Source organism: Nymphaea colorata, chromosome 9 (genome assembly GCF_008831285.2).
Source record: "Nymphaea colorata isolate Beijing-Zhang1983 chromosome 9, ASM883128v2, whole genome shotgun sequence".
Classification (NCBI taxonomy): Eukaryota; Viridiplantae; Streptophyta; class Magnoliopsida; order Nymphaeales; family Nymphaeaceae; genus Nymphaea; species Nymphaea colorata.
In genome coordinates this window covers 21,483,476-21,494,838 of record NC_045146.1, presented here as the reverse complement: position 1 = coordinate 21,494,838, position 11,363 = coordinate 21,483,476, and the positions used below count along the sequence as shown (strand labels likewise).

Below are 11,363 nucleotides of genomic sequence, written 5' to 3'. Positions count from 1 at the left end.
GAGGCAGATGAAGTACGGATCTTACCTTGGTGGAGTCCACCAACCAAAGATGGGATTCATGCTTCATCCTTGACCCAAGTGGACCTACAACTGGAGCCAGCAAAAGCCTATTTTTTTTATACACCAGCAAACTAATATCAAGGAGAATATAAAAAAATTGTTAAACGGCTTCCAGTCAATAAGCTAGAGAACAAAGCCAATTGGGTTGAACACGATTTAAATTAGAAAGTGCATTCGACCATTAGCTCAATGCCTCACACCTCCGATTTCCCCTTAAAAAGCCATAGTTCCTAGGAAAACTTGTTTCCCCTTCTTAGATAATTAATAATTCCAACAAGTTTTAAGATGACATATAACAACAGAAGGAGCCCTTCGAGAACAGAATAGATTGTTTATCGTACATCTTGAAGACAGAAAATCAGACCATAAAGTTGCTTCGTGAATCGTGAAGGACATGCTTGTTTCCAATAGAAACGCATTTCGTCACTGATGGACAACAGCAACATAAAACAGTTCGACAATAAAAGTATACTACCTTATCATGCAATTTTCACATCAAGACGGTGCATCCTTGTTCATGTCCACATGCGTAGATGAATGTAGTCCGAAATTGAGATGATTGTGAGGATTGATCATAAACTCGTAAAGAAATAGAAGATGCATGACCAAAGAGTATACACCGATTTTATACTTTTTTCTTCCAACAGGAAAGCATGGCATAGGAAAGGGTAAGGCAAAATCTAACATTTGATGCAATTCATTCCCTCATCAGCCTCAATATATATTTTTTTGTTTGGGATGAAATGACGCTCTCCCCAAGTGAACTCCAAACTCACATGGTTTCTTTTTTTTTTCTGACGGCCTAGATTTTGCCATTGGAAGACCTTCATTCTAGCAAACGTGGAATAAAGAAGATTCGATAATGCTGATAGGTCTGCTCCACGGGAACAAAATCCTGAATTGCTGCACGGATTATGCGTCAAGGCCAAGTGCACGTAACTATACTGATAATGCTTCATACTGCAAACCATCATGATTGCAAAAAACTACAGCTCACCATTTACCAGTTAAACCGACCTCACTACCTAGCAGAAAGAGTTATTCCCCTTGCACGGTTCAGCGAAACCCAAGCCTAACCACGTCAAACCATCACCAAAAACAATTGCTCCTACGTACACAAGGAACCACAGCATGAACGATAATGGTGACTTCGCATCCATTGACTGAAAGTGCTCTTCATGCGTCTCGTTGTTGGAATGAAGATCCAAAGACTATAAAGATCAAGAAGCAATTCATAAGATCGAGAAAAAGAGTGAAGGTACTGGGAAGGAGTAACCAGAAGGAACAATTAAGATATGTTTTACCGCCGTTGATCTGACCTAGCACAATATATTACAGTCAGCTGATTTGAGGTATGAGCATAGAACTTCTAAATCCATATGAACAATGTTCTGTCAGAATATGTCCTATGCGATCGTGAGAGACAATGCAAAATATTCATTGCCAGTCATGGAATGGATCATTGAATTTGGCACGCGATCAGATTCCTCTGCTCAAAATCAATGGGAAATGTTCTCCAATGCGGATCAAGGAAACTAAAAATTTTAAATTTATACATCTAAAGGAAGATCCGAAAAAACCTTTTCGACCAGAAAGAATGCAATCAAACGCGAGCCAGATATGCACGATGATGCCAAAAGGCAATAAACAAAATAAAATAAGATGTAAATGGTGAATAGTAGGAGGAGCGGATTAACAGCAATCGTGGGGAAATGAACAGCTAATAATGGAAAATGATCTCCAATTAGAATGACAGAAACTAATGTGTATAATTTATCGAAAGGAACTGTGGTTGTCGTACACAATCCTCTGGTTACAGTTTTTATCACAGATATGTGTGATGCCCGTTAATTTTCACCGATAAAGATTTGCATAGACATGCACACTTGTGACTCTTACTGAGAATACTCGACAGAAAATAACATTTGTTGGATGGGCGATCATCTTGTCAAATACCTTCATTTCCTTTGGCTCCAGCATGCGCCTTAGAAAAACAATGCTTGTATACTGCATGTCAAAGTAAAGAGAAGAACAAAAGATAAATGCAAGCAGGGACCTGTAGATTCCACTACTCAGTTAAAAAAAATATAGGAGAGGAAGAGGAAGAGCACCTGACGCAACGTGTGATAGTGGAGAAGTCACCGCGAAGCAAGGGACCGAGCCCCAGAAATTTTGTCGCTCTCATTTTCTAGTAATCGCTTTCATAAGTTGCTTTTTTTTTAAAAAAATTTCACAGTAGTTTCCTCTTCTTTTTCTCCTCACTGCCAAGACCATTAAAATCATTGAAGAAAATAAATTGAGTAATATAAAATTGGAGCGCTTAAAGAGAATTTGCTTCCTTTTTTTTTTCTCGTCGTTTAATGCTTTTTTGATGAAAATGGTATCAAGCTTCAATGTTTCTAATAACAGTTCACATTGATCTACTAGTGCTTCATATAAAAAAAAACAGACTTAATGTAACGTTTTGTTTTTCTCATTTAATTATTTGGATCTCCATCGTGCATCTAGAGCTGGAACTAAAAATTTATCCAGCTGACTCACAAGGTTTCCTTTTTTGTTTTTTGGGGGAGCTATAAGCAAATTTTAAGATATTTTCGCATGCTAAATTTATTCTTGAAAAATTTAGGGAAGGGGCAAGTACTCATCTAGTCTAGCGACTACTACCTGCATCCCTCCAAAACTCCCAACAGCAATAGACAAAGATGAGATCCCTTTGACATAAATTGAGATAAGCTTGCGAGAGCTATGCAGAACTAGTAATGGGGACCAACCATATACGCTAATGATAATATTCTCATTGTATTGATGACGCATATCTTGCCAACCAAATAAATACTTCTTAGTTTTAGTTTTACATTCTTAGCAAAAGCAAGTTCACCTTAAGTAGTATTTGATGCTTTTGGATCTTAGATAGGAGGCTTGATTTCTGATCTTCAGATCTTAGATACAAGTTTTTTAAAATCCTACATGTTGGATGCCGTGTTTGTTTTTTTTTTCTTCATCGGTTTCATTTTTCATTTCATCATCATCAGTTCTCTCCCTCTCTTTCTCTCACATAGTTTAAAATTCAACCGTTTGACGGCGTCACATGAGGATTCGGTACACCTCCTTCATTATGGGCCCATATCATCAGCTTTGCCAACCACAACCAACGGTAGCATGTTGGGCCCTTTCCTCATATCCCCAAAGTAGACCCGATAATTGGGCAAATCCCCAGGAAGGATAAAACAACAGACTGAAAGAACAGTTATCCAGGAAAATTTGGATAAAGTGGGATAACTTTACTGTGCCCTTCACATCTACAACAGTATTATAAGAAAAAAACTATCAGTTAAACCGGATGTAGTTGGGAAATTCAACAGCACGCAACTTTTTATCCGCTTTTTGCTAGATAAATGAATGGATCAACGAAGTCGGGAGTTGGACCCGGTTCATCAACTCCAGTTGGAACAAACGAGGAATATCAAAAAGGAAGGGGGCATGCTCGTCAAAGAAAAGTTTGGCCAACTGCCCCCTTTGAGTTTTGACCCCTCCTTTTCTTTTCCTGTCGACCGTGTTTCCTCCGCCTTCCCCTTCGCTTTGGGGCGAGGGGCTTCTGTTGTCTGCTGGGGAGAAATCCGGTCGGTTGTGCCCGGCATCATGGCCGATCAACTGGGATTTCCGGTCTTCTTCCTCCTGCTTCTTCTTGGTGTCGCTTTCCGGCCGTCCACTTGCGAACCGGAGCCTCACACTTCGGTAATCCGCTTGCCCGAGGGAATTTCCGACGAGGGCTCATCCGTGCCTTCTGAGCGCGTTCGGCCGTCATTTTCTTGCCCGGTCACGTGTTTCACCACCAATCCCGTCTGCGGCGCCGACGGCGTCACGTACTGGTGCGGCCCTGCCGACGCATTCTGTTCTGGCACCGAGGTCGCGAAGCTGGGGTTTTGCGATGTTGGTAGTGGTGGAAACGGCGCGTTCCCTGGTCAGGCCTTCCTTCTCATCCACATCGTATGGCTCATCGTGCTAGGGTTTCACTTTCTGCTTGGCTTCTTCTGATTAATAATTCCTTTTGGGGGCCTTTAATTGCTTGTGTCATTTGTGGAGATGTACGTGACCGGAATTCTTTTTCTTGATTTTGTTGGTTCTGTAGTTGTCTGATGACGGTACTCCATTCTTTGTAAAAGATGCCGATTCTTTGTATTCCTTCTTCGAGTTTCCCTTTAATTTCTTCGGATCATTTTCTGGCTTTCTCACTTGCTTAGGGTTCCAGTTATTTTATTTGATCTTGTGGAGTTTTCAACAAATGCTTCTTGGTTGGGGGTGTTTTCCTTTTCCCCCATGGTGGCGAGGAGAAGGGTTCTGGTTGGGGGTGTTTTGATTCTTACGGTAGGATGGTCTCAAAGTTCATATAAACCAAGATACTTTAACTAGGACAGAATAATTACTGTTAGGAATCCACTGTGACGACTGACTAGGACAGCAGAGAAACATATTTTGTTAAGTTCTCGCTAAATTTGTTTCAAGGGGAATAAATTCTTTCTGTGAGCATCTTAGAGAACATAATATTTCTTGCCTGTGGACATTATTCGGCTTTCTAGTCTCCTTTTAAGGTAATTACCTGCCAAAGTTTGATGCTTCCTCGTGTCGAAAGGAGAACATGAAGGTCTTGGCTGCATGACAAGCTGATTTGAATCTGCTGTCCACCGCATTTCCAGGATCACTTTTTCCTAAGGCACCACCTATGGCACATTGAAGACATGTTATAACAGAATCCAGCAGACCTTTTCCTAATCAGTGTTGAATTAATCTCTTCCAATCAGAATCTTCATATTGTCTCTCTTCTGCTGTCTGGTTAGTTCGGTCCTCTAACTTTCACCTTAAATCCCTTTATATGTTGGGATTATCTCTGACCTGCCAATGCTGGTCATGGACTCATGGTTTGCAAATGCATGTTACGTGAATGTCTAATTACTTTAGTTAATAAACTGAAAAAGCTGGTACAACACGCTGAAATAAAGTTTTCATTTGCAAATAAAAGAACCTAGACAAGTTATTAGTTAAATACCAATTATATGGTAGTAATCCATCCAGAACACCCTTATAGTGCAGTGCAATAGTGTTTGAGTTGGGTTTTCAATCAGATTAGCAAGTGATCGCTGGGCAAACTTACAGAATTGCTTGGGAACTGGTGTTGTCCGAATCATCTGGATCTAGTTAGTTAAAATTTGGATGAAGGAAGGCTACATTGTTGCCACATGAATGCTCTCCTGTCATTTGATTTGGATCACCAGTTCTGGATGTAAATAGACCTCTGATGACCTACCAGCAGCAAGGTTGTTCAATTTTTGTTGGGAATTGGATGGTTGATCCTTCACCTTGCTCCTCTAGTTCAACTTAAATAGTAACAAAAAGGAGCTTGTAGTTTGATTTGCTGCCTGCAGTCTATTCAGAGAATAGGGAATACAATTGTTGAATTATTAAACGTTGCCCCCTTTGTGGGCTGACAGCTGGTGACAGAGTTTAGAAAATAGCTTTCGATTTCACCAGGTCCTCGAACCAATTTTTTTCCTTTTTTTATGATGGGACCTGACCAGCTGTTGTATAATTTCATTTTTCAATACACGTGGTGTAATTGTCTTGGTGCCCAACTCTCAGGGAGCCCCTTTTTTGTTCATGAACCGAGTGTCTTGATTGCTTCATCCTTGTAGTGAATGGTGCACCTTTTGCATAAATTGTTCTAGCTGTTGTCCAGCTTCCAGTCTTTAAGCCACCCGGCTTGACCAGGTGTTGCGGTCCTTAATGCAGCTGTTTGCTTATATGCCTTGAAAATAGCACAACTGCAGACATCCTGTTATGTTCTTCTGAACCTGGGTAGAGTCTCTTTTCCTGCTTTTTCCTCAACAATTTAATATGCTCTGTTTCCTTATTCAGTAAAAAGGAAGCCATTTTCTGCATTGGAAGACCTGGGCACTCGTTAATCTATACCTACAAATTTGCTTTCCAGTGGCTGTATCATCCGCGGCCGCAATGCAGATCTGTGGCCATCTCTTTACTGGTTTGAGTCTCTCACAATTATGCCCACCCCTTGTCGTTATTGTAAATGCACATGAACTTGGCTACATCAGCACAACGTCTTCTATTTCATGTTGAAACGCTTCGGTTGAGTTAAAAGAAAAGCAAATTAAACTAATTAGATATTAGTTTTCATGTCAAAATTACCCAGCATGACCGTTCAATGACCAATAAAGATTCGAAACTCTGCATAATACAGTTACCAATACCATATTACACATTTTCCAATACACACCATGAAATCAAAGGAGAGAAATTTGGAAAATTAAGGCCTTGATGCTATCTCGAGGTTGCATTTTGGAGTCCCTTCTTCCTTCGTTCCTTTTATTCCTTTTCTAGGCTCCATGCAATCATGCACTTCATTATCCTTCTACTGCTTTGCCCATCAAACTTTGCTAGTAGTTATTCTCTTCCTGCGCCGCCCTGTGCGACAGTTCAGCCACATGTGAGTGAGAGAGAGAGAGAGAGAGAGAGAGAGAGAGGGAGAGAGAGAGAGACTGTTTTGGACCCTAGGTAAATTATTTTTGGGATAAAAGTTGTGGGGCTGAAAAACACGATTATTAATCACGCTAGCTTTTGTTCAACCTGTAATAACTCATAAAATACCAACAATACATGTCGGTTCAATTTCATCTCACCTGGTATTAGGGTTAATAAATTTTAAACAACATGATTTTACATCAAATACCGTGTAATACCAATTTGAATTTGAAATATTATTTGGCTTACAAGAAGTCGGAAGAAACAAATCGTATGAGCGCTTCAAGCTCGAGCGTGTTTAGCTTCTTTACCAGTTCCAAAGTACAGGAAAGATTTTGTTGATCGCAGAAAAATGAGTTATCCACAGCAAAAAAATCAAATGAAATTGATCTTTTCTAATGTATCATGATTTTGTTGGCCTTGCTTCCAGTATTAGTATTTCTGTTAACATTTTAACAAGTTCAAACTTAGATTCTTAATTCAAGCTTCTCTTGATACTCCTTTTCCAATTGGCATGGTTCAACACTATTCCTATTGCAAGAAAAGTTAGGTGCACAAGGAAAAGGATGACTAATGAACTAGGTCGTAAATTGAACAACTTCAACTTTTAACAAACGTATTGCGGGGAAAAATGTAAGAGAAAACAAAAAGGATACCACTAAGAAATATTAATGGTCTAAAGCTACAGCTAATTTGTCTTGTCTGCCCATAATCACATTTGATAACAAGATCCTATATTGTTTTTACTGGGGCTTTTAGTTTGTGGATGAGTTACCATATGCATGACCATTTGGTCACCCGGAGATGCAGAGATTATGGGATTTCACTCATCTGAGAGCACAAAATTTGCTTCACTGTGGGGTTGTTCATCATGGGTAACGTATTTTTGGAAACGGAGTAAGTTTCAGAAGTTACGCGTTTTAAGGCACAAAATCTGAAGAACTATTTTCCATGCTTACCAGAAGGAACTTTCTCCCACAGCATTTGTTTGTCAATCTTGGATAGATGCATGTCATCTAAACGTTTCCAAGTTCTGATCGATTTAACTCCACCCCAAGTAGCGTTATGCTTGTCTTTCTCCAGGGAAGCAAGTACTACTCTTGTTCTCCTAGACCACCCTGCTTTCCCATAAGCGTGGTAACCAAACCCACCTGCATAGCATAAGTTGATTTCCGAGAGTTTACCGCAGAAATCGTTCAAATGATCATGCCCTGTGAAAACTGCCTTCACGTCCCCTGCTCCGACCATGGTTGTAAAGAAGCCAGAGTTTATTGTGGGAGAACTGATCCCTTCTTGCTTTACGCCTGTGAAGTTGGAGGAATCAAATTGAGCATATTCTGGCAGTGGGATATGAAAATAAACCAAGCCTGGTGCTGGTTCTGACTGAGCTTCTGGAGCACTTGTGTAGTTCTTCTGCAGTCACGATCAAGAACTTCTGAATGAGAACAATAGTACAGATGATGGTTTTCTTGTTTCTAAGATTAAAAACTTCCTTGGAGGAAAATTTATATGCATATTTTTTGTTCAAGCCAGAACGTGTCAGAGTTACAATGAAAGGAGAATGAAAAAAGAGCTGTGGATATATTCTCACCGTTAGTCTTCATTTACCATGGTCAACCATATCTTGTGAATTTCTGTATTACATTCGTTTCTGTTCAATACCTCAAAGTTATTTTCAGTACGTACTTACAGCTTTAGCAGAATCAATGCCTGTTTAAGGATGAAGTAGGTTTTATGACTGGTACTGGACTTTTGATGTATCTATTTCCTAGTTTTAGTAATTTCAAGCTGAATTCTCCATAAAACAATAAATAGTGTCAAATTTATGGGGATCCCTGATTGAGAAACACGTGTAATATCTAGATCCCAATGGGTACGCTAAAGTCTTGCCTTTAGCCAGAACTCAAGCAGTTCGCCAATATGCAAGATTGGACCTCACTTTTCCTTTTACTGAGAACGGAAGACAGTGACAATGGCAGCACTAACATGAATAAGTGTAGAGTTATATCTCAAGTAAACTTAATTATTGATTGCTAAGGACGGAGTCAGAGCAGAACAGGAAGGACCTGCCTGCCTTGTAACCTTCACGTATCAATTAAGGTGGTTGTCAGTTAGTACAGGAGCATTAACTACAGTTTTGAAGGAAATAACTTGAGAAGGGCCGTCAATCAATGGAAAGAAAAAGCTAGAATGTAAAAGAAGAATAGCCAAACCCTACCTGCAGCTTGGAGGATGCACTCTGGAACCAAACTTGCTGAGATGGTTTGATCCAACCATACCCAGGAATCAACGGAACAGTGGAGTAATCCCCACTATCCAGGAAATAGAGATTCAGGACCGACTTGCTTTGGAGTTTTGAACCACCAGCCCCTAGAACCTCCAGATTGTAGTTACCAAACCCATCGATATGGTGTTCTTCAGGTGGATTGAGAAGCGAAAGCGTATGCTTCATGGTCACTATGTGCTTCATCACTCCTCCCCTCGTCAACGTCGATTCCTGATCGTGGTTACCCAATACAGCTGCCCATGGTATTCCTGCTGCAATTGCTGGTGCAAACGCAGCGTCCATAGATTTTCTTGGTTCGGTTGTGTCGAAGCCATAGATGTTATCTCCTGTCCATTGACCAAAAAAGACAGAATTAGAAAAAGGCTATCCACTTGGTGTCAGCAAAAGCAAAGACCAGTTCAGTTTTCATCCTCGTCTTCGGCTGAGGGAGGCCCTTCTGAGTTACCTGTAATTGTAAGCCAGAGACACGAAAAAGTGCCTGAAAGGAGAAGATGGGGGAGGGAAGGAGGGAGGGAAAGAGTGAGAAAGATTACCAGTGAAGACGATGAGGTCGGGCTTCTCGGCTCGGATCATCCGCTGGATGAAGGCGGTGGTGTTGAGGTCGGAGCATCCGGCGACCTGCTCCGGCAGCACGTCCAAGCACGCCGTCGTCTTCCCGTCCGCGTAGTGCATATCAGCCACTTGCAAGATCTTGAATTCCCCCTTCTTCGAGAACCGTAGAGCCGAAGCGGCCGAGAGCCACCAGAAGCAGCAGAGCAGAGCCGCCCGCCGGAAAAGCAACCCCACCTTCCCCATTGCCACTTCGCCCTTCCCGCCTTCCCACCCCGAGCTGCGGCTCCGGAGCTCCCTCCCTCGCTGTATTTATGGCGTCATGTGGAGGTCTGGTGGGGCACTAATGGAGGATCTGTGCCGCCGCCGCGCGTGCGAGACATGGCTGCGAGCGTGTGAAGAGTGGCAGGGGTCGGTTCCGTTGGCAGTGGCCCTTTGACTTGTTGAAATGACGGAATCGTCCCTTATGATCCCATGTCAACGGTTCGGATCGGGTCCGCCATCTGCCCGTATCTACGTACACCACGCCTGAGAATCTGAGATAAACTAATAAGCTTCAGTTTGGGATACGAAAGCCAAAAAAGAAAACGTTGGAAAATTTGTGACAAGATCCGACCCGTACGTGGGCCAAGCCCAAAGTATATTCGTGTATAAATTATTTGGGACATAGATTTGGAAACTTGGTTGATGTACTCCCTTGATTCTTAGTGTATTTTCATAAGAACCTAAATTATTGAAGTTCAGTATTGCAATTTGTGCAAGAAGACCCATATGATCGAACCACGGAGGCTTCAAGCAACGACGATCAAGTCTCCCAGCCTAGAAAGAATGGGTTCTTTCAAGTTTTTTTTTTTTTTTCCCCTGAAAAGAAACATTAAATAAGCTTCATTGCCCACTTTTCTTATTAAAATAAAAAGATTTCTGGTACGGTTTATGCATAAATGTCATGGTGCATGTGGTTTTGCGACTTTGCCGTTCTTGGTAGTATTGAATTCAGTACCGGCGCCAGCAATTTTGGGTTAGGGCCCTAAGAGGTACTATTTCAAAAATTCTCATGACACTAATATACAAAAACAATCAACTAGTTGAAGATCCATAACATAAATAGTGTTTGTGGGGCTGGTCGCTCATATCAGCAGCCCCATGTAGCACCGCTACCGATTGAATTATGATGCTAAATCATCTAAATGTGATGTATGTGAGTGTGCACATTTTTCCAATATGACATGATTATGTGGGCAACCTTTGAAAACTGTTCATTCTATCGAACACAAGAATTTGAATACGGCCTAACTAATAGACAGATAATATATGTTTTGTCATTTTTTCTTCAATAAAAAGCAAGGTTTTCACCTAATGATGTCTTCATCAAAAACAACAAATATTCCTAGCTGCACTCTTTTTGGCACAATGCGAGACAAGTGGCTTTTGGATTTCTTGGAAGAACTGTATTCATTATGACACTTGTAGGCCTCAGACTTTTCATCTCCTTTTAAATGGTTAACGGGGACATGCTCCACATATTTCTATTGTTGTAATATTGTTATAAGCATAGTCACACAAGGCACATTTTAAAAAAAAATGCGTAGAAAATGTGATAAATTAAATGACCGCTTAAAACTAAAAAAAATGCATTGTTTTGAAAAAAACGTTAAAAACGAAAAAAACACTTTAAACGTGTTTTTTTTACATTTTTTCACATTTTTTTATATTTTTTAATGACAAACAGTTTTTTTATTTTCTATTTTTTATTTTTGCAAATTTTGTTATCTTTTATTTTTTATGTTTACGTTATTAGTTTCTCATTTGTTTTATTTTATTTTATTTTTAGTTTTTATTTTTTTTAAATTTTACTGCATTTTTTTTTTTCAAGCTCGTCATATTATACTTGAAAAAACATCATGGTTTAAAACTCCCAAACGTTATTTGGCTTTCT

The 11,363-nt window shown here is 40.4% G+C and overlaps 2 protein-coding genes across 2 annotated transcripts; one reads left to right on the top strand and one right to left on the bottom strand.

Moving 5' to 3' along the window:
* Positions 1-3,596: 3,596 nt before the first annotated feature.
* On the top strand, positions 3,597-4,242 carry LOC116261092 (uncharacterized). The gene has a single exon (XM_031639701.2). The coding sequence runs from the start codon at positions 3,700-3,702 to the stop codon at positions 4,093-4,095; it is 396 nt and encodes a 131-aa protein (XP_031495561.1). The 5' UTR covers positions 3,597-3,699; the 3' UTR covers positions 4,096-4,242.
* Positions 4,243-6,220: 1,978 nt separating this feature from the next.
* LOC116261324 (probable inactive purple acid phosphatase 29) lies at positions 6,221-9,723 on the bottom strand. Its single transcript, XM_031640028.2, has 4 exons — positions 9,412-9,723; positions 8,810-9,204; positions 7,551-8,004; positions 6,221-6,534 (listed from the first exon to the last, which is right to left on the bottom strand). The coding sequence occupies exons 1-4, from the start codon at positions 9,671-9,673 to the stop codon at positions 6,497-6,499; spliced, it is 1,149 nt and encodes a 382-aa protein (XP_031495888.1). The 5' UTR covers positions 9,674-9,723; the 3' UTR covers positions 6,221-6,496.
* Positions 9,724-11,363: the final 1,640 nt, after the last annotated feature.